The sequence below is a fragment of the Chaetodon trifascialis genome, chromosome 12 (genome assembly GCF_039877785.1).
Source record: "Chaetodon trifascialis isolate fChaTrf1 chromosome 12, fChaTrf1.hap1, whole genome shotgun sequence".
NCBI lineage: Eukaryota > Metazoa > Chordata > Actinopteri > Chaetodontiformes > Chaetodontidae > Chaetodon > Chaetodon trifascialis.
Window position 1 is genome coordinate 12,839,343 of NC_092067.1, and position 22,336 is coordinate 12,861,678.

At 42.1% G+C, this 22,336-nt stretch overlaps 3 protein-coding genes across 4 annotated transcripts in view; 2 read left to right on the forward strand and 1 right to left on the reverse strand.

Moving 5' to 3' along the window:
• gpm6bb (glycoprotein M6Bb) overlaps positions 1–22,336 on the forward strand; it is a 387,662-nt gene that overhangs the window by 321,693 nt on the left and 43,633 nt on the right. The gene's annotated exons all lie outside the window — the stretch shown is intronic.
• On the forward strand, positions 262–6,695 carry fancb (FA complementation group B). Its single transcript, XM_070976278.1, has 8 exons — positions 262–1,191; positions 1,294–1,449; positions 1,542–1,631; positions 1,711–1,839; positions 2,443–2,615; positions 3,434–3,852; positions 3,936–4,176; positions 5,502–6,695. Exons 1-8 carry the CDS (start codon positions 262–264, stop codon positions 5,908–5,910), a joined length of 2,547 nt encoding a protein of 848 aa, XP_070832379.1. The 3' UTR covers positions 5,911–6,695.
• On the reverse strand, positions 9,827–22,176 carry glra2 (glycine receptor, alpha 2). Of its 2 annotated transcripts, none has more exons than XM_070976226.1 (9): positions 21,616–22,176; positions 20,890–21,011; positions 18,444–18,511; positions 16,655–16,878; positions 15,270–15,352; positions 15,041–15,178; positions 14,679–14,893; positions 12,323–12,472; positions 9,827–11,612 (listed from the first exon to the last, which is right to left on the reverse strand). In XM_070976226.1, exons 1-9 carry the CDS (start codon positions 21,699–21,701, stop codon positions 11,331–11,333), a joined length of 1,368 nt encoding a protein of 455 aa, XP_070832327.1. In that variant the 5' UTR covers positions 21,702–22,176; the 3' UTR covers positions 9,827–11,330. The 2 variants fall into 2 exon arrangements, with proteins under 2 accessions (XP_070832327.1, XP_070832328.1); XM_070976227.1 differs by lacking the exon at positions 18,444–18,511 and adding an exon at positions 18,581–18,648.

Consider the following 22,336-nt stretch of genomic DNA (forward strand, 5'->3'; position numbering starts at 1 on the left):
ACCAACTCACGCCCACAATGCACTTCGGCTGACAGGAAGCGTTTGATTTCAGTTGGCGCGCCGCTAGGGCTGTGTAACAGTCGTAGTGAAAGGTTGAGTACGGCTAAATGTCTCTTTCACTACTCAGTTCAGCTAGTAGTCGTCCACTTGTATACATTAGCAGACTTCTGTCGTGAAAGTTACTGCTCCCAACTGAATAAAAAGGTTAATCCCAAATGTCCATAAGGAGGAAGCGAACCCGGTAGGCACTTCTATTGCATAATGAATAGACTTTTCTCGGGAGATTTGTACCAAAATCCTCACCGTCTGTCCGTCTCTGGAAAGGTAGTCGTATTTAACTGTAAACGAACTTCGGCAACAGATCAGAGCGAAAGAAGTGAGCTAGTTTTCTGCAGCCTGTCATTTGACCGACACGACAACGCGTTCCTGAAGGCAGCTGATGGAGCGGCTGTCATCAGCAGGAGAAGATCATCGCACGTGGACGTCGTGAAATGCAAATGTGCCATAAATCTTCAGAAGAGACTCATCACACCGTTTGTTTTAGTGACAAAGAGGAGCGAGAATGGAGAGGGCTTCCAGTATAGTCTGCTCACACTGAGCAGCTCAAACCTACTGGAGCCCTGCATTGAGTTTAAACTTCCTTATCAACTAAGGGAGAACGTGTCTATCCTCCAGGGCCCCACAGTGTTGTGGAGCCACGCAGGTTATGTGTACTATACATCTCTGCAGGCAGGAGAGGTGAGACAGATACCCATTCACTTGTCTCACATTGTTGTTGGAGAACTTCCCCTCCTCAAAGAACAGATATTTATTCTTGGACTGCAAAACCTTTCAGAACAGCGCTCGGACAGTCAATCCACAAGCCAAACCCTGGGTTATTTTGTTGAGAGTGGACACGTGTTTGATGGCGCTGTGATTCTGCCTCATCCCTATGTTTGCATCACACGGTGCATCTCGGTGCTGTCATCTGAAAGAGTGGACGGTGAGGGAGTGCTGAAATCTGCTGTGGTTGCAGCAACGTCTAATCAGCAGCTTGTATATTTTGAAAATGGTGTGGTGAAAGACGTTTGTCAGCTTCCCTTTGAGCAACCTGAGAATATTCAGGTGGTCAACACAGGAAGAAGTGGTTGTCTGTTTGCCATATCCTTTCACCAGGGCCATGTGTGCGCTGTATGGAAGGAAACATTTCAGGTATGTCGACATGCGGTTTCAGTATCTATGCTCTGTATTTTCCACAGCTCTAACGTCATTCACATTAAGTTTAAGCTTACATTGTTAAACTCTCTTCTTCAGATAGCCTCCCGCTGGTCAGATGTCAGCTCGCTCCACGTGGATGACTTCTTGGGATGTGGATCAGACCAGATGCTGTTGGTCTTTAAGGATCACGGCGCAACAGGACAGCCTTTGGAAAGCTTCCTCCTAACTGACCTCTGTGGCATTTCATATGCTGTAAGGGATCGTCTTCCATCACACATGCTATGCTAGTTCACAGTTACATTCATTCATGGCAGAAGTTACTGAGAGAAAATCCATGTTTTTAGCGCTGCCAGGACAATGAAGCACCAAAAGCATCGCCTTCTCCGCCAGAGAACTATCTCCTCACTCTACAAGCGTTAGAGTCCAGACTACAGGTGAGCTTTGACGAACTATTACAGCACCGGTTTGTCGTTTGTCTCCAATACATACAATCAAGTGTGATCTCTCGTTCAGAGTGGATTGAGCGTGCTGCAGGAGCTTCAAAGAGAGGTGAGAGTTAAGGAAAGAGTTCTGCAGCAGTCGGTCCAAGCCCTCACTGATGTGGTCTCGGGAAGAGAAACTGCTCTCACGCAGCCTGAGCAGGTATGCACTATTCGTTTTCAGAAGGATGAAAAACGCTGGAATTTAAACGTATTCCCCCCCCGAGTCGTTTAGGGTTTGCTCCAGCACTTGTCACTCATGTTGATAAGTGGTCATATTTAAAATGGCAGCTCACATGAGGCAGTCAGCGTTCCTAATGCTGCCACTGGCATTGAGGAAGCAAGAGCAAATTGCAGCCAATGAAAACAAATGCCACAAATGTTTCCTTGTCTCTTGACTTTCCTGCTCACGGTGTCATTTCGTTTTTAAAATTGTTTCGTGTCGTGTTCATAAACCTCTCCTTGAAAGCTTCAACCCACCTACATGCAGGCTTTACTGATACAACAAACACCCACAGCAAGTGTTGTGTATGGCCGAAGAGCAACAGACAAGACACATTTCACATCCCAGGAATAATAATGCTGCATTTTGACAGAACTGATCACCGCAACAACTCTTTGTTTTTAAAGAGTGTTTAAAAAGTCCATTACATGTGTGCCCAATGAGCCATTGTTCAAATTGAAATGTCTGACATAAACTGCTATAACCGTCAATGCTGTCACACACTTGTCATTACTGATTATAGTCTTTGCACTTTCTGCCCAGGAAGGCCTTATTGCTCTGTGGGACTGTGATGATGAGTCAAAGGAAGAAGCCTCAGATGACAAGACACAAGACATGCCAGCAGTGTCTTCAAAACCTCAAGTTGACAAGCTGTGGCATCGTATCGCTGAGGACCGAATGATTGTGGGAGTGATACTAACTGCTGACAGCTCTGTGTAAACATGATTCTGAGTTATAATTGAAGTGGATTGTATATATTTTCCGTGTATGTGGCCTTCCCAAATATGGGACTCAACATTCTCTAAACTCTTTCCTTTGCTCGTCCAGTCGATGTCTCATCTGGCATAATGAGTTCATCTGGTTGAGTGGATGCATGTGTGTGTGCGGTAAAGATACAGGCAAAATTAATATGCACTCCTAGCGAGAAGTACTACTGCCCAGCTGTTCGACCGCATCATTGCTGTCTGATTAGATTTGTCAGAACTTTAACATTATGGCATTGAGTAAATCACATCTGTGAGGTGAAATTTGGACTTGTTTTCAAAGAACTTCCAAGTTAATTGATTAAATCAACGGTGAAGTCTTATAAAGAAACCTAATTTGTGTCAACAAATAACATGAACTGATTAAGGATGGGTTTCTTTTCCTCTGATTGCTCCGAATTTTATCTGAATTTCACTAAGGAAGATGAAAGGTGGCAAGTTGGTCACTATTGCAACGCATTTTTAATAACTCAAGATCAGGTTCTTCCATCCACCTGTGTCTTTTTTAAAATTTGAGAGCATGAGGAGGAAACCTACTTCTGCACTGATTGCCTCAAGAGCCGATATTAGCCCATGTTGGTTTGATTGGCGCACTCATCCAGCTGATGTAATTTCACCACCTCGAAGAAATCGGTGTTGTTAATCGGTTCATGAGCACTCACATTTTCATTCACACACACACACTTTGTATTTCTGTATCTGATTTCCAGCCTGATTACCTACTGTCCATGCGATATCTGATCATTAGTGATGTGTTATTTTTGTTCCAGACCGGTGGCCAGTGTGAGCTTATCCATCCTGACAGAGACGGGCCAGAGCTCAACGCCCGCAGTCATCCAAACCCAGAGCCAAGTGCTCTGGCTGCCTGCACCCTGCTCCTCATCATCATCCGCCTCCTCCTCCTCCTCCTCCTCTGCCTCCACGTTCCCGGAGCCCGCAGCCAAAAGAAGCAAGCAGCACAATGATCTCAACACGTACAGACTGGCTGTGACTGCTGTGACCAGGCTGACACCTCTGTTGAACTCTGGCTGTGTCAAGTGCTGTGTCATGCTCCATTACGTCCAGAGACGAGATGCTTTTGCCCTTGTGAGCAACCCAACGCCAGCTTTCTTGCATTGTGGTCAACTTGCTCTAGACATCTGCAGTGACTTCCAAACCCAACTGTTGAAAAATCCCGAAGTCAAAACAGGTAAAAAAAATCACAAATGCCCACAAGTCTAGATTTGATTTTTGACACATGGATGTTCATGATTGTCTTCTTTTTGTGTCCAGATGAGGTCAAAGAAGACTTGCTGAGTCTGATGGCAGTGCTGGACCACTGGGTCTTCCACATAAACTCTCCTGATCACAGCTTAGGTGATATAAATGGCTGGATTCAGAGAAGAGTGGGTTGTAAGAGGATAGAAGTGAGCCCACAGTATCTACTGTTAAATTCTTCAGGACCATCTGCTCTCATGCTGCTGCGCTGGCATCAGATAACCCCTTTCCAGGGGGAACTGTCTGTCCACTCCAGGTAAATCATTTTCATTTGCAGAGACCAGTAAGATGGCTGTATTACGGACCTCAGAGTTGTAGCTTTTGATGGTTTGGATATTATTGGGTTTAGGCCATTGTTATTTGATCAATTCATGAAGTAAAAGCGTGTATTTTTCATCTTTACGTTAAAAGGGACCTTCTGTTTACATATAGTGTTACTTAACAAAACACACTGTGTGTATCCAAGAGATCTTTTTAAGTACTGCGTTTGCTGGTGCACTACAGCTGCCTGTAGATCAGTGGAATAATGTGAAACCATTGACATCACCCACATGTGCGTGCTGGGGCTGTGCTATATCACCAAAATCTCATGTATCGATATGTCATTTCATGTGCAGATAACACTGAATATATCATGATATAGCTCATTTTCTGTAAACTCAGTTATGGAAATCCCTATGTCTTATTACATTTTGAATTATGTATTGATAAATAAAAGGTAATTTCTCAGATTAGATTATTTTCTCCTTTTATTTAGATCCTTTGTGCAAATATTCATGGGAGAATACAACAAAGTATATAATATTAAAGTGTGAAATGTCAAAAGGTTAGGAGAAAACACTTTTGAGCTGTAGTGTCCGATAAAATAAATATAGGTCTAAATAAGAAAACCAAACACCTTTAACAGTAGAGCTGTTTGACTTGTGGAAGGAAACTCTGTTGCCTTCATGCAGATGTCCTGCCTGCGTCTGTGACATGTGGAAGAATGCAAACGATAGAGCATAGTACCAAACGACAGCACCAGCGTGTGCCCGTGCATGTGCTGCTCCATACAAAGCACCACTAAAGGTCAAAAACTGCACAGAGTACCTCTTTAATGAGTCTTAATTTGACCTTTTATATTGGGCTGTCTTAATGCCATTTTCATGCTTTTTGTGAAGAACCTCCTTTGGTGTGCATAATTTCCAATATAATATGCCACTAATTTGATAGTCATGTTCTGTATATTCAAACTCGACTATGAGGGACTCTTGAATTATTCAATTTTATTTAGAGGACTAAGAACGGAGGAAGGTAGCTCCACAAGTAGAAGTGGCCACTGCTCAGTTAATATTAATGGCCTCAAAGTAGACAAGGCTTCGAAGTTAACTCAGATGCACGTCGGTGTGCTGTTCTACTGAATATCAAAGTGATTGTCACTTTAAGTGCTCTGCTTGCCAGAGAAATTCTACAAATAATCTCTGAACAGGTCGATGGGTGGGGAGCAGCAGAGAAATGACAGAAATTGATAAAAGAGGACATCAATAAACATGTATGATTGTATGATAACATGTGAATTGTGGCTCTGTTGTCCCTTTGCAGCCAGTTACAGATGCTCCAGCTCCTGGACACTCTCTTGGCTTTCCTCCCTGTGTCCTGCTCTGTCCAGCCTGTCAGAGGTACAAGAGGGCAGGACACAGCTCAAATATTTTCTTTGGCATTGGAGAAAGAGGTGACGTCACTCCGCGACTGTGCGTCATTGCTGCTTTGTACAGAAGAGGAGGAGGAGAGGAAGAGCCTCGAACTCGAGGAGACCCCTGCACCAGCTTCTGCAAAGGGGCTCCAGAGATGTAGAGAGGTGTGGCAGCAGGAGGTGGAGAGGAGTCGGATGAGGTTGAGCCCCCTGGTGGATGTGGGGCGCTATCGTAGGTTGACCCAAAGCATGTTTGAAGCCCAGCTTGACGGGGACTTGGCAGCTCTCCTGGACATTCAGAGAACTTTGGAGAGCTAATATGCTGCACATGCAACGTGGTTACTGTTGGAAATCCCATCGCCAAGTCTGTTTCCTGGGCGAGCAGCGAGCATCAAAGGGAGAAAGAAACTCCCATTCATGTTATGTGTTAATCACTGAAAGGCAAGTGCATCATGTATGCGCTGCACCTTTCGCCTGGACTGAGATCTCCCCTCAGTGCTGGCTTGAACTGTGTGTGTCTGCTCTCTCTCAGATAGCCTCTTTGGGATTATATCTGCAGAGTGTCTGTTGCTGTGTGGAGCCTCAGCTTATTTCCATTGGATCACCTCCTGGGTTTCGCCGCCTTAATCTGATACTGATGTGATGCCTCTCGTTCTTCTGTTTATGCCTCTTTAGAACTGAAAACCCTCTTTAATATTTGCTGCTGCGTGCTCTTCAGCAGGCGACAGAGACCGCTTTCATCCCAGAGTGGGAAACTGTTTGTGTTATGAATAAAGACAACAGATGATGGTAGAGCAAGGGGTTATACATCTGCTCAGTGGCTGGAAGTCGACTGAAAGCTTTTAGTGGTACTTTCGCCTCATGGTTCAGTTATTTTCCTGTGAAACGATGTAAATCAGAAAGTCCTTGGATGCCGTCGCTCCTGTGATGCTGCACAGGCTGTCAGCGCTGCTAGTTTAAACACCATCAGTCCAAGTAAACATCAGGCCCACTTTAAAAGGACTTGGGCTTTGCTGGATAGATAAGCACAGTGGCGGCTTGACCAGGAGTGTTTGCTGAAATGGCTGGTGAGGTTTTTTTTTTTTCTCCCAGTGGGGGCTGAAAAACAAGGATGTGCATTTTGTTTGTTCTGAGAGCTGCTCCGTGTGTTTGAGCACTCAGTCTGAGGAGAGATAAACTCCCCCTCCTTTACACCTTTAATGTCTCTGCTTCATTGCAGCGTCCACTGGACTTGCTGCCACAGGACTCCCCCAAAACCAGCTTCCTGTTTTCATGAAAGATTGTTGATGTGTTGCTTTATGACGGTAATGCGGCTGCAGGTTAATGACATGTTACTGAAGTACAAAATCTATTGTGCCATGTTAGAATGGAAATAAAGCTCCAGCCACCATGCAAGTTGATCACAAACTTTTTTCATTTATTTCCTCACTGGTCACTTTTTCTCCAGCTGCAAGACACCCCCCTGCACCCCCGTCACCTCTAGCCTCGAAGAAAAATTGTGATGTCTGTACAGTAAATAACACCAGTAAATGGATCACATGTGAAAACGAAAATTCAATTTTACTGGTGTTCCCTTAAAGCTCTGACTGCCACCCAGAGTAAAATATATGGTTTGTCATCCCATTATTGCCTGTTAACTTCTATTAACTCTGAGTGGTGGAGGGAGGCTGCAGGGTTTCTCCCCTCACTTTAATGGGGAATGAAAACGTGGTAGCTGCTGCTGTTAGGAAACAACTCAGACATGGAGAAACCAAAATCTAAACCACATCTGGCTTATTAATATGATTTGCAGGCAAATTGACAGTTGACACATTCCTGCATATCCCAACACCTTTATAGATGCCAACAATCTACTGTGGCTATATATGGAAGCCCATTTGTGCCAGGACAAAAAAAAAAAAGTAATTTTTTTTAATGCTCATGTTGAGTTAAATTATGTTTACTGTCTCATTTTATTTTAGATTTTATATTCCATTTTAATCATTAATACCATGCGTAGTGTTTTTATTTTCATCGTGACTAACTTTTCGTCTATTTGTTTTCTTATTCTGGCAGAAATGGACTGCCATACATTTGTATTTAATTGGAATAATAAAATATTATAGACCATGGCCTTAATTTCTTGACTATATAAACATTAATTTGAATTTAATTTAATTTGATTTAATTTAATTTGCTGAAATTTGATTTAAGAGGTTAAGTTAGATACAAACACTGAATTCTGATTCTGATTTAACAGCATCAGAATGCATCATTAAGTTGAATTTAATGTGTAGCTTAAGTGACTGGAGCTATTCAACATGCAAATTTGTTTGGGAGTGACAGCTGGTTCCAATGTTGGGTTTTAATTGTTTTCTGGTGGGTTGACCTTTTTCTTTGAACTTGAATCATAGATTGTGTCTTTCAATAATATCAAGTTGAGACATCCATAATGATAAATGGTGCTGCTCAGCTGTGTTGTATTGATGCTGTATGATGAGTGCACAGGTATGGTCTTTGCCTGCCGTTGACTATTCTTGATCAGGTCGGAGGGTTTATCCTCTGGACTCTGGAACTCAGTGGGTCAACCAAACAAAGTGCGAGGCCGCCGACTATGTCTACATCCTCATGCATAGTGTGCAGCCTGCGTGCAGTACAGCAGTGTATGTGGCTCATGGCAGTGTGAGGAAACACTGGTTGAGAAACAAAAACCCTGTGAGTTAGCAGCATTTCATTTTAATCCTTCCATATTTAGATTATTCAACCTAAATGCTCACTTGTTTAAGGAAATCTCAGCAAAAATATATAATTAGTGACATCTAGTAACTGTCATAAAAATGAGTATCTGTTGAGTTTGCGCTTTTTGCTTATCACGTAGCAACACATTTTTATTAAGACCTTAATAATAATAATAATGCTGCTTTATAAGGCTGGCTTCTAATTCACACATATCGTGAAGGCTGTTGAAACGGATTCAACTAGAAATTCTCATCACAGAGTCCACTTACTTTGTTTGAAAAGCTTTCTAACAATGCCCGTTTTGTAGTCCGAACAGCGTCAGGGGGGCATAATCCTGTGAAAATAGCCGAATTTGCTGCTGCTTTTGTCATTTCTTAAATACCATAGAAATTAATGTTAAATTTAAACTTCTATTCATGTTCGGGCGTAAGAGACACTTTCAGCAAAACTGCGCACATGCAGTGTCCTTAACTCCCACTTCCCGCTTTTCTCTCACACTGGCCTTTTCGATCACTGTGCAGTTGCTATGGCAACCCTGATTTCTTGCCCCCCCCCCCCAGATCTCACAAAGCAGCCTCCTTAAATCTTAATGAATGACAGAAAGTTGTTTCCCTCTTACACACAATTATAAGCTGCAAATAATTTTTCTTACATATTCCATCAGACTGCATGAAGGCCCCTTGCATCCTTCCATAGTCAAACAATAATAATGGACTTCGACGCTGGCTGTGTTTGGTGACATGGATGGTATTTCCATGTAAGGATTAGTATTATTGATTAGTTTATAATCCCTGTGTGGTGAGCATTAAAAAAGCAGCCTTCTCAATCAACCTACCACAGGCCATGTGTTTGCATTTGAGGAAAAAATGTGATTGAAGGGTCGTGGCTTGATCCTCAGTTATGAGTCGCATTATTAGTAGGATAATGTAATTGCAGGATAGATAGATCAAGAGCTGATGTGGGCAATCCTGTCTATTTCAGGGTGATATATTTGGGTTGTTTATGGCTTTTGTCTGGGTTCACATGCTATAGCAACGGGTGGAAACTGTTTAAGATCTTAGCCTGTATTCAATACAAAGTCAAAAAGACCCTCTCGCCTGTGAATGCTACACCGGTATTTTCAATTCAACTGGTAGGTAAGCCCCAGCTGATTGAATCTCTGCACCGCAGTGAGAAGTCCATTATAATGTATTAATGGAAACCCACTGTCAGATCATATCGGTGTCACCCCAGGCCACCCAGCGATCCATGGCGTGTGTCATCACCCTGACTTACAGGCTCGGTGAGGAGAAGAGACCGTGTTTGTCGTTTGCTTTGATCTGATCTGCAACCGGGCGCAAAAAGCATTTTCGTCTGTTTGTGCCTCATTTTGTGTGTTGTCTTTTTCTTGAAAGGCATCCGGCTCTTCATTTCTTATATGAGAAGAAAGCAGCACTGAGCGCAACCTCATCAACAGATGCATGGAAATTTAAGACACAGCCACCTGGCGCCTTATTCATGACAGGAGAAGTGGAAATAAAGTAAATATGGTGCACAGTCAATTTTATTGATGTACAGACCAGTAAATAAACTTTCTTTTTCCATGAATAGCATTCAAGAAAGGACTTCTTCACCACAGTATATCAGGAGGACCATTAGCTGCTCTGTGCCATGAATGTTACACAGATCTGTTGATTCCATCATCAAACATGTATGGCACCAATAAGTACAGCAAGTGAAGGGAAATAGTCCACAGCGGTGGTTGAAGAAATATACAGAAAGCTTCATCTTTTTTTTCTTTTTTTTTAAATAAACATAACCTTTCCTCCATTACAATAAATATTTCATCAGACTAAATCTACAAAACAGTCTCAAACTCTAAAACCATATCTAAGATACCTGGAGTATTTACCTGGAATATAAATGGATTCATGTGGATGTGGGCATATGACAACAATGAGTAACGCAGTGCATGTTCACAGTTTGTAGGCTTTCCTATACATTTGCTAAAAATTGGCCGATATACTCGCATGAACCTAGCCTTTGAAATACATGACAGTATATGGTGTTTATTTAACAAATTATTTTAGAATGAAAAGGAACCTCTGTGACTTTTATAACATCTGAATAAACTTACATTGATTTCACGTGACATCAGTTGTCCATGAATATAATTTATAATACACTTAGAGATAAAGGAAACGACAGGAAGTACCTTTGGATGTGGCCACGGGTAAAAAAGATCAAACGGTGCTTTTGGCTCTGATTGACTGCTAAACAAGAGGAGATGCTTGAAAAAACAGAGGACAGCACTTCATCCCAGCAAATCTTTGATATCTAAGGCCTCAGGTATTTCATAAAAACGCAGTGTCCAATTGGCTCTCCCAGATTTTCATCTGCTTTGTTCACGCTCGTGCCTGATTCGTGTGCTGTTGCCTAATGTCCAAAGGATGCATCTGTGTGTGCTTTCAGCTTGTATGTTTTTCACATTTGGTGCTTTTTTATTTTTTTTTCTTGTTTTTTTTGTATAAACAGAGAGACAGTGTCGTGACAATAGTACAATATAAAACAGTCCTAAACAACCTTGATAAGAAATCCTCTTTTTGCAATCACAAAAAGTCTTTGAGGGTCTGACTAAGCTACCTTACAGTTACAAATCCAGATGGAATGTTTCTTTGTTGCTTGCTTGACGTCAAGGCAGGATTGATTAAAAAAAAAAGAAAAGAAAAATTTGGTCCATCTTCTTCAGCGTGTTACTAAGCCTTGAGTTTAAACCACTTTCCCAGATTTGTCAGGAAATGTTATGCAGCAGTACAACAACAACGAAAAAAGCATCTGTGTCTCAAGAGCTGTTCGTGCTTTATCAGAACATGAGCTTTACCGTATGAGGCATGAACATCACACATTATCCCTGAAAGAACACCGCCATGGTCGCCATGGTGCCTCTCAATGCACAGTCTCCCATCTCATCTCGCTGTGCTTTCCGAGCATTTCTCAATCTGAGAAATGAAAAATAAACATTTTGTCAGAGGTAAACGTCTTTACTTTTTATGGATGTCCTCGTGCCTGATGATCTTGTAGGTGACCCAGTAGAAGACGTTGAAGATGAGGAACGCCAGAGGAAAGGCGGCCCTGGAGATCGTGTCTATCCTCTTGGCTCTGTCCACAAACCTCTTCCTCATGGTGTCTGTGTCCTTGGGGACTGACGGTTGAGGGTTCGGAGCTGGAGCAGCGTTCTTAACAGCTGAGCCATCCTTTGTTGGCAGACACTGACTCATATTGTAGCCAGCAAAATTAAAGCGGCCTTCACGCATATCATCATCCTGCAAATAAACAGGCACATGTGGACATAATGAGCTGACTTTTAAAGGACTGCTGCTTAGGTTTTCTGTTTTCTCAGTGGCCACTGGCTCAGTGTTGCTGTGGCACAGTGAACTTACATAAACATTAATCATGAGATATTACACCTCTAAACTGGAAAAAATCCCCCAGATACCCTGATGCACTTCAATGATAAACCACACAGAACAACAGGGAGATTAATCTTAATCAGGCCAATAATAAGAAGAAAGTTCTACTGCTTCAATTTCCAATATAATGAGAGTTTACAGCCATGCAATGAACTAGCAGCATGGTAACATCTCACCATGCTAACATGGTAATGTTTAGCATATGTTTCCCACGTTCACCACTGAATTAGTAACATTTGCTGTTTGGCACTAAACACAAAGACAGCTGAGATTGATGGTGGGAATGTGATTAGTTTTTAGATTTGATCAAATGGAAACTTCCACCTGACCTGAGGATGGTGTTGAATGAAAAGTCAGAGAATCAACAACGTTATCTACAATTCATCAGCCTGATTTTGATGGAAAATGACAAATCCATCCAGAAGTTGCCATGATGCTCCAGTTTGGACCAAAGTGGTGCAGCTGACCTATCGACATTACCATCCCTAGAGCTGCACCGCTAGTGTGGCTAAAAAAAAGTTTGATAACCCACCAGCAACCTTGTAAAGACTTTGAAAGCCTACCTTGTGATTCCTCCTTTGTCTTCGCCTCAGGCGAAGGAACTCTTTCTGTTGCCTGGAGACAAAATTAACCCCAGCATATTCTAGCAATGCAGCAAATACAAAGAGCAGACACACAGCCATCCAGATATCAATGGCTTTCACGTAAGAGACCTGGGAGAGAAAACAGATTTCCTCTGTTAGATCCTGCAAGGTGACAGCATTAATTAACAGTTCAAATGCAGTATGACTTTGTGCTTTCACTTGAAATATTGGTTGTTGTTTTGTTTTCCACTCATCTGTGTTCATATTGAGTCAGTTAGATATAGCTGGTGATCTGCTTTTGCCCTTTATTTTGCTAAATATTTCAGTTAACTGGGACATCTAAATGCCTGTAATGTGTGCAAACAAACATATCAGAGGTGCCAGTAATGTGAGTGTCTGCACGGCCGTTAACTGTGGGAAATGGTTCCTGCCCTAATTCCAAGCAGAAACAGAGCTGTAGTATTAGTTTGTATCTTTGGTGCTGGTTTTGATCCGTTTCCTTTGAGAAAGTGGGGATAAAGTTGAAAGCCTTTCCTGCTCATCAGCGTGGCCACGTAGCGTCATGACAGCTGATTAGCATGTGGAGAAAACAAGTCAGCTTTCTGAGGCCACTTAAGGAATACTGAGTTATTGTTTTCTTGAATCAAGCCTCTCAAAGGCTTCTCTTTAAATATTTATCAGTATACGTGTCTTTTATGTAAGAATCATTGACGTGGCCGAGGCTTCTGGTGCTCATGTGCAGACTGATGTATGGAGAGTGATTGATCATCAAGATCTGGCTCTCGGTGCCTGTAGTACCCTTCACAACATGTGCGTGGTGATTTACCCTGAATGGAAATAAGCTACCACTGCTGTTGATAATGTACTCGTGCTGTAGGTGGCAACATCTTCTTTGTCGTAACAAACATGTTGAATGCTGTGAACTGCAGCAGTCGGGTTAAAAGAGCTGCATGGTTATGGTTTAATCATCACTGAAATAATGTGATTCTAATCCACGTCAGTGACACAGACGCTTTCACATAATAGATATCTGAAAGAGACAAAATTGCCTCTCTTTCTAAGTACCTCCAACAGTCAGCAGTGATTCATTTCATTTATTGCTGGCTCATGCCTCTTGTCTTCTTGTTTGGGTTGTCAATTTGTCTTCATATTCATTAATGTTTATGAATCTGTTCTCTGTCTGAAACAAGTGCAAAATATTGCACTTGTTTTGCAGTAAACATACAGTTCGGTCTTCAGGTCCCCATGGCTATATAAAGCCCTTTTAATTAACCGTCAGTGCACAGTATCTTACATGGCAAAGGGAGATTATTCTAATGCTTCATTTACAGTGTTTAATCTAAAGCAATTTAGTCTCAGTTACATTAGTTTAGTGTAATGCATGTTTTCGAAATGAATGTCTCAAAATGCACAGATGTGTCTATGCATATATTTAGACGTGTTTTCAAAGTGCCACCTTCAGACCACACTGAAAAAACATTTATTCTTAATTCTTTTTACTTTTGCAAAGTTGCCTGTGTCTCTGCAAAACAGAACATTGTTGTTTTATGGCAGAATTTTCACACTTGCAAGTGCTTGACCTCAACCTGTAACAACCTAACACAGTCATGACACCGTACATAGTTCTCTAACGTCTGAACATATGAGTCGCAAAACTTCAGCTTAACATGAATCGAGACCTATTATTCTTTTATTTCTTCTTAAAGCCTCAAATTAGTGCATTCCATGTCTCTTTGCAGTATGCCCCACCAGGAGGAGTTTATATGTGATTTTGCATGACTGAGACATAAAGATTTGATTTAAAGTGTTACAACCCTGACTCCAAAAAAGTTGGGACACTGTGTAAAAAAAAAAAAAAAAGATGACACAGAATGTCATAACTTGCTAATCCTTTTTCACACAACTGAAAACAGTGCAAAGACAATATATTTGTTTCAACTTCATTGATTTTTGTAAATATCTGCTTATCCTGAATTTGAAGCAGCAACACGTTTCAAACAAGTTGGTTCAGGAGCAACAAAGACTGGGAAAGTTGTGGAATGCTTCAAAAACACCTGTTTGGATCATTCCACAGGTGACAGGTGATAGTATCATGATTGGGTGTAAAAGGGGCATACAGGAAGGACTCAGTTGTTCACAAGTGAGAATGGAGCAAGGTTCACCACTTTGTGAGCACGTGATTGTATAAAGGATGTTAGTACATGGGCTCAGGAACCTTTTGTAAAACCATTATCAATAAACACAGTTAATTTACAAATGACTGCATTCTGTTTAAAGTCCCAGCTTTTTTGGAATCAGGGTTGTAGACCTGCTGGAACCACTAAACGAGGCTTACCTTTGGAAGAGAAGCTCTGGAGCCGGAGCTTTGGGTGGTCATGGTAAGCACAGTGGTGATGCCCAGCGCCACTCTGGCAGGAGCTGCATCCATATTGATCCAAAAAGACACCCACGAGAGGATGACGATGAGGAGGGACGGAATGTACATCTGGATCAGGTAGTATCCCATTTGTCGCTCCAGATGAAATTTAACTTCTATGCAGGTGAATTTACCTGTTCAAACAGCACGAAACACAATTCAGCCGCCAAACCAGGAGAGGTGTCAAGTGTGTAAAACATAAACAGCATAGGCGTGTGTGTGTGTGTGTGTGTGTGTGTGTGTGTGTGTGTGTGTGTGTGTGTGTGTGTGTGTCTTCTGACCAGTGTTGTAGTGTTTTGTACAGTAGCCCAGCTCCTTCTCTTCCTTCATAATGAACTGCGGCAGCGTGAGCCCGTCTGACACCTGCACTGCACCTTTCTCCAGCCACTCGAATATCAAGTCATTCATGGTGTAACCGACTGGAGACAGAAAAGAACAGACGGGTGAAAATTTAGACATGCAGTAGATGCTCGCTTTTAAAAGCGCAGCGACCAAACTGAGAGTGCTTACAGCTCTCCAGCTGCATCGTGCAAGTCTGGACGTCCATTGGGAAGTTCTTCAGATCCATCGGGCAGGACAGAATGAGAGTCAACCTACAATGCAAGGCAAAGTCAGACAGATAAAGCGAGCAGAAGACACCAATGAATGAAGAAAAATATTTACCAAACCCTGAACCAACGGGCTGACACAATAATTTGCTTGAAATATCAGATCACAGTTGGTACTTTTTTTGGTGGCAGTCTCTGTATTGTGTGCTTCTTTCTCCTCTGACATTCAGTATCGTGTAGGATTCCCTTCAGCAGGTTCCTATCACACTTTCATTACTGCAACTTATTGTCTCTGCGATGCGCTGTGGTCCGCAGTCGTCTCACTCCGTCATTTTTCTCTCATGAATGGAGAGAGTGGCTGACCATCTCTCATCTCTCCTGTTGACCCACTCTGCCTGCACACCTGAGCACCACTCAGCCTCGAGCTGCTCCCCAAATGGACTCGAAATCGATCTGCTTTAGATCGCATCATCGCGGAGAAAATTGAATGCTGCGTGTGATTGAAGTTGCATTGAAATCAAATGAAACATATTTTCATATCTTGTACTGGGTTTTGCTCAAATTTTAGGCCTTTGAAACGCCCCACATCCTGACCGGGTTACATGTTACAGAGTGTTCTGCAAAGCTTTTACCCAGTGCAAAAATTCCGCAGACCAACATGAAGAAGAAGCGTTTCCATTTTTATCTTGGCTTCGGATTCTCGACATCGCCCGTGAGATTAGCTTGGCCTCTTGCAATCAGTGTTCCTTTATCAAAAATCTGCATTGCACATAAGGTTATAGTGTAGTTCAGTGAATTATGGCATTTCAAAGGAGTGATTGTAATGAGATAAAATCCATTTAAAACTGTATCTTTTAGGTTGACAGTCTTTGATGTTTGAGAGGAAATGTAGGAAAAGCAATAAGCGAACATGTCCTGAGGTGATCTGTGCATCAGAGCTTTTGATTCTCTGTAGTCTCTCTTTTCACTCAGTGCTGATTCCCACCTCAGCTGCAGACATACAGTGCCAAATGATGTAAACTAGGGCTGCAGCGAACAATTATTTTCATTATTTTCTATTATTTTCTCTTTTATTCACTTGACCTACGGAGTGCCAGCGGTGAACAATTACAATTCCCAAAGCCCATGGTGATGTCTCATAAAATATCTGGTTTTGTCTGACTAACAGTGCGAAGCCAAAAGATGTTCAGTTCATTATCACAGAAGACAAAAAAGGAATATACGTTAGACTATTCATGGCTGATAAGCTAGAACCAGTAGCATGAATCTTTGCAGATTAATACTGAATTCTTGAATTATTGTCTTTTCAATTCAGCTGCAGTGTGAAGTGAAGCCTCTGTCTGTCACCTGATGCTGTAGAGGACGGTCCCATCCTTGAAGATCCGCAGCAGCTTGTTGTCTGTGGTGACATCATGGAAGTTGGCTCCTTTCTCGTTGGCAAAGAAGAGGTCAGGCTTCCATATGGAGTCCAACATGGACGGGTCCAGGTCGAGGGAGGAATCTGGGTATTTACTATATGCCAGCCGAGGGTCATTCCACTTCTGCCGCAGGAAGATGTTCACTCGATAATCCTGCGGAGATGCCAAGTTGCATATTTTGTGGTTCAGTGATTGGGGTTATGAGAAAGGTATGCATTGGTAAAATAATCTCATCAGGATTATTCTATTGCACCACCAGCAAGCAAGCAAGCATCTGTATCAAATATTAACACCAATATGTGCATATATGGTTTCTTGAGTGGTAGAATGCAACTAAGTGCATTCACTCAAGTACTGCACTTAAGAGCAGTTCTGAGGTATTTGTGCTTTACTTGAGTATTTTCCATTTTATGCCACTTTATACTCATGCTTCATTATTCAGATCAGAGGGAAATACTGTACTTTTGGCTCCACTACATTCATCTGACTGCTTTAGTTACTTAACATATGATTGGCTTAAAAAACGTGATGCAGTCTTCATGGCAGTATATTAAGTAGTTGAGCTGATCTCCACTTTGACCAGCTTCAACATTAAAATACACACATAAATGTGTATATAATAGTAATACAATTACATAACGGATACAGTACTGCTCTGGAAAGGACCGTTCTGCATAATGAATACTTTTACTTATGATACTTTAAGTACATTTTGCCTCCAATACTTCTTGTTACATCCACACTGTCACGTTCATTCAATTGTAATAATATGACACATGATTAATAACAGTACTGCAATATAAACAAACAAACAAAAAAAAGGACAAATAATATGATAGATGAGGAGCGGAAAAGGAATTTCAATGAACATTTGGCAAAATCTATATCATGAAGCAATACTACCATCTAGGTGCCTATTATAGTCTGTTCACATGGCCAGCTTGATGATTATCTAAGATTGCAAGTTGCATTTACAAAACACTGACCTTATAATAACTTTTCTGATTAACCATAATTTTGTAAGACCCATTATAGAAGCTAATGATGGATTTACAAGATGGGGAAAACTCTGACAGTGCAGTTAGTAGTACAACTGGCGCGCCACAAAGCTCAGTTGCTCATAGTAATTGATATGTCATGATGATGAGAGACCCTTATGTTGTTTGACATTTCATCAGCATATTGGCGGTTCCAAATATTTGCATGCGTGTCTAAATCTGTGTAATTCCCTGGCAATCTTATGAGCTCCAGCTCCTGCACACATTAACAGCCTTAATTCATGATCTAAGTACTTATTATCACTCATTATGAATCCTTTGATCATGGTGAGTTTCAATGCTGCATCACAGGTTTTATATTTTTACCCCTTTGGCAGTTGGATGCCTTCACACATCACACATTGTAGATCAGCTTGTTTGAAAGCCCACAGCACCCACAGTAAGTCACTTACTGTTCAGGATTTATTGTATGAATTTGTCAATCTGAACCAACATGTGTTTAAGGGCAGAAACCAGTACTTATTTGGATGACCGGACAACAGATGTATGCCTCTGTGTGCCTAATGGACCCGCCAATAGACTCTTTGATGGCAAAAACAAAGTGTTTCTGAGACTACACGGACACAGCGATGGTAAGTGTTTCACAAAAAGGTTGCTTAAGTATGAAAAAACAGGATGATTCAGTCATAACTCCTACGCCGGGGTCAACGCTCAACTCACCATTGTAGTTTCTGCTATAGAACCAAAGCTGTTGATAAATATGTTGCAGGTAACATTAACTGGTGGACCTGCAGGTTGAGGGATAGATAACACATTGACACATTGAAGAAATCAGCCAAAATGCCAGAGGAACTCACCATGGTTGTCTCTGTGACAGAGCCGAAACTGTTGATAAAAATATTGCATGTAACGTTTACGGGGGGACCTGTGAAATGGAATGACAGCGACATGACAGGAAAAGAGCCTTAAACCATATCATCAAGGACGGCCGGGTTTGGAGCGGCGGAGATGTTCCAGGAAATTTGGGTCTGTTGGGACACAAGCTGCTGTTTCACTGTGTATGTCAACATGCATTAATACCAGCAAGCGCTGCTTTTTTTCTTTTTCTTATTTATTATTTCATAGGAGCTTCAGGAGGGGATGGTGACATGTCGCATGCTTTGTTAAACCAAAAGGAAAACATCACATAAAACAGGAAAGGACCCTTGCATGGCTTTGAGACTGAAATGCTGGTTTCTCAATTTTTGTTGAATGTGGCTAAAATTCAATTATATTCACCAAACATAATAATCTTAGATAATCTATAATAGTCAAACTATATTAGCTTTATATAATCTGCAGAATTATGTAATAATATCTTGTCTGGTGATCTTTTGTGGTTAACATGCTGGAAACATCTATTTTTGTACATCCTCTCTTTTCAGGATGCATGCACATGCAAACAAACACACACAAACAGTAAGTTAAAGCTGCAGCAATTAGCTGAATAACTGATCAGGCGATCGACAGGAAATGGATTGACTATAATTGATTAATCGACAAAAGAAATCACTCGTTCCAGTTTATAAACTGTAAATATTTTCTGAACCCTCTGAGACATTAAGACAAATATCTTGTAAACTGGAATTTGATGGAGATTGTTTTTACAATTTTATGCCTTTTTTATGCCTTCAATTAATCAAGAAAGTAATGTACAGATTATTCGATCATGGAAACACTCACACCGATTCGTTACTTCCACTATGAAATCAGAGCCTTTTCCATCCAACTCTGTGAGTAAAACGTAGCCAGCATGCTCTAATGAGGAGTGTCATTTTTACTCCGCAGAGTGGCCTGAACTGAAATCTCTTTGCGAGGCTTGGCAGGTTTTGCCATTTAAAGTCACAGCAAATCTTTTCTCTCTCTCTGATAAGTGAAGTTGTAAGCCCTTCCCAGTGCCCTTCCCCTGTGCTTTCCTCATCAATATTGCATGGCACATGGTATTAATATTTGCCTCAGTTTGTCGACAGGTAGCTACATTTAACAGCAGAGGCAGAAAAATAAAGCAGCACCTCCTCACAACAAACTCAGCAAGGAAATCTAGGTCAGCCTTCAGAAATACAGTTCAACGCTCTCTTCAAAGTATGACTAGCAGGTTCGCAACCGAAATCATCTGTTTACATCGCAGTGGGTTCATGCAAAAAGGGTTTGTTTTGCAGCTATAAGATGCGAGATTGTGCGCGAGACGGGGAGCTTTATCTGCCCTAAAACACAGAGAGAATACAGATTTAACCAGCAACAGTCAAATCTCCGTGCCTTCATGCTCATCCTCTCTTTATAAGCAAGAAACAGTTGCCTTCATTTCATCCCTCTCCCTGAAAATGCCAGCCGGTGTTAAACAGGCTGTCCTCCTCCCATCTGAAGTCCGTTTCAGCAATCTTGTGTACATCTCTCCCAGATGGAGAGGAAAGGATCTGGGCCATGTGTTTCTGAATCCTGCCTGTGCTGCACTGTCTGGCTCTTTCAACGACTGGAATCCCCCAAACCCCAGCAAATCCCAGCCCACCTGACCAAGCCCGGAGTGGGCCCGAGCCCCAGCGGGCCGGCCTCCTCCTCACTCAGCTCAGTTCCAGTGACAGATGCTGTGTCTGTCCCCAGCATCACAGCAACAACAACAGAGGAAGTCAGTAGCCTGCAGCCTTGCCATGGGGGCACCATCCATCATTTGGCCTGTCATGGTGGCATCCTTGTCTGCAACTGTGACATTTACAAGCCTTTTTTTTTGGCTTCCAAATTATTATCTAATGGAGCTATGGATACTATCTGACATAATTTGACCAAATGCAAACAAGTGTGCAATGAGGGGTTAGTTTATGATTTCATTCACGTCAGGACAGCTACGTTACTGTCGAGAGAAGTGATTGATCATTCTTATCAAAGGGCTGGCAGTGCAGTGTCTTGGCATCAGATAACACTTAGTGGATCTTCAGATAAGACATAATGTCAAAGTCTGGTGGGTTTACAGGATACAATCTGAGTGTTTTGGAGGCTGTGGATAATGTATTCAGCAAGCACAAATACACCATGTGCATCACATGTTGATTAAAGGTGGTGTGCGTGTGGTTTTTGGAGGGTAAATGCAGGTGAGGTGCGTGTGAAGATTTCCAGAAGCAGGTGAGAAACGAACCTTTAAAATTCGGTCTTATGCGTGCATCATAGCCGGACGTGCGACCCATGAGTGAGTCCAGAAAGTCTGATGGAGACAGGTTGGAGGATGATCTGGAATCGTGCTCCTTGGCATCCGCAACTCTGGAACACACACGCACACACAAAAGCACTTTATCAGACATAAGTCGGGGCTGAAATCAGGAGTTTAACCGTATCTGTCGCCTAGCAGCTGCCTGGGAGTGATGGACCAGCGCAGGGGAACTAGAAAATGCGTTAGAGAGCACAAACACGTATCAGGCGAATCTTTGAGGGTTTCGACGTCGTGGGCATCTCCTTTTATCGAGGAAGAGCTATATTTTCTGTCACATCATGCTAGATTACCACGCAAATATCACAGCATGCTGTCATTCCACACGGAAGATCACGAGAATATTGTTATGATGCCACAAGACAATAAAGAATAACAACCTGTCGTGCTTCAGTGTCTCTAACATAAAAACATGTTAGAGATCAAGTGGTACTCATGCAGACAAAGCAAACAGCCGGAAGAGTAACTTTCGTCAACCCCAATCACAAGCAGCACTCAAGCAATTACCAACTTATTCTGTGCAGGATTAAGTCTCTGCCCAATTCATATCGTTTCTTGAATTAAACCTACTTAATTACGTCATTTTCGTAACTTTAAGGAGAAATACGTTGTTCAGAATCTATAATATCAACCTGTTTGGTAAATAAATTGGCCTACCTGAAGTTGTTTGTCTCCATGAGAAATGTAAACAAAGCTGCCAGAACCGTAACAAAGGAGCGATTCATTCCTGGTGGGTTTCCCATGTGCTCACTTTTTTATTTCTGCCATATGTTTACATTGGTCAAACACATAATCCAAATAGGGGCGCCGCTTTCTTCCTGACCAAGTCGTGGGCGTTTGGGTGTTCGTGTGTCACACAAAAATACAGGAGACATTCCTCAACGCAGCCACGGATCACAGTTTAGTTTCATGAAACTCTGACTCCCAAAAACAGATTTCTCGGAGCGGAGGTGTGGAGAAACATCATGCATGCGAGCAGACGCCGAGAGGGTGAAAACTCCAAAACGCAGCGGCTGGAAGCTGTTCGCTGGCTCAGATCTCACAGCTCACTCTGTGAGGACGAACCCGCTGGCCTGTGTTGTTACTTCTGAAGTGAAATCTTTCGCAGGTGGAGGACCGTCCTCTGTTGAGGAATGGGAGTGGAACGCATTTTCTCATTTCAGCACTTGGACAGCTCCCGGTTCCGTGACGCGCAAGCGCAAGGCTTAAAAGTGGCGAACGTGCGTTGGTTCTCAATAAGTGCAATAAACGAGGGAGGTAATCATGAGTAACACATTCAAATATTGTCTTCAGTGTCTGTTACATAACGAAAGGTGTCAGTTTTACATGTTACATCTTATTTGTCTGACCGGGTTGCGCGCGGCTGCGCGTCCTGATC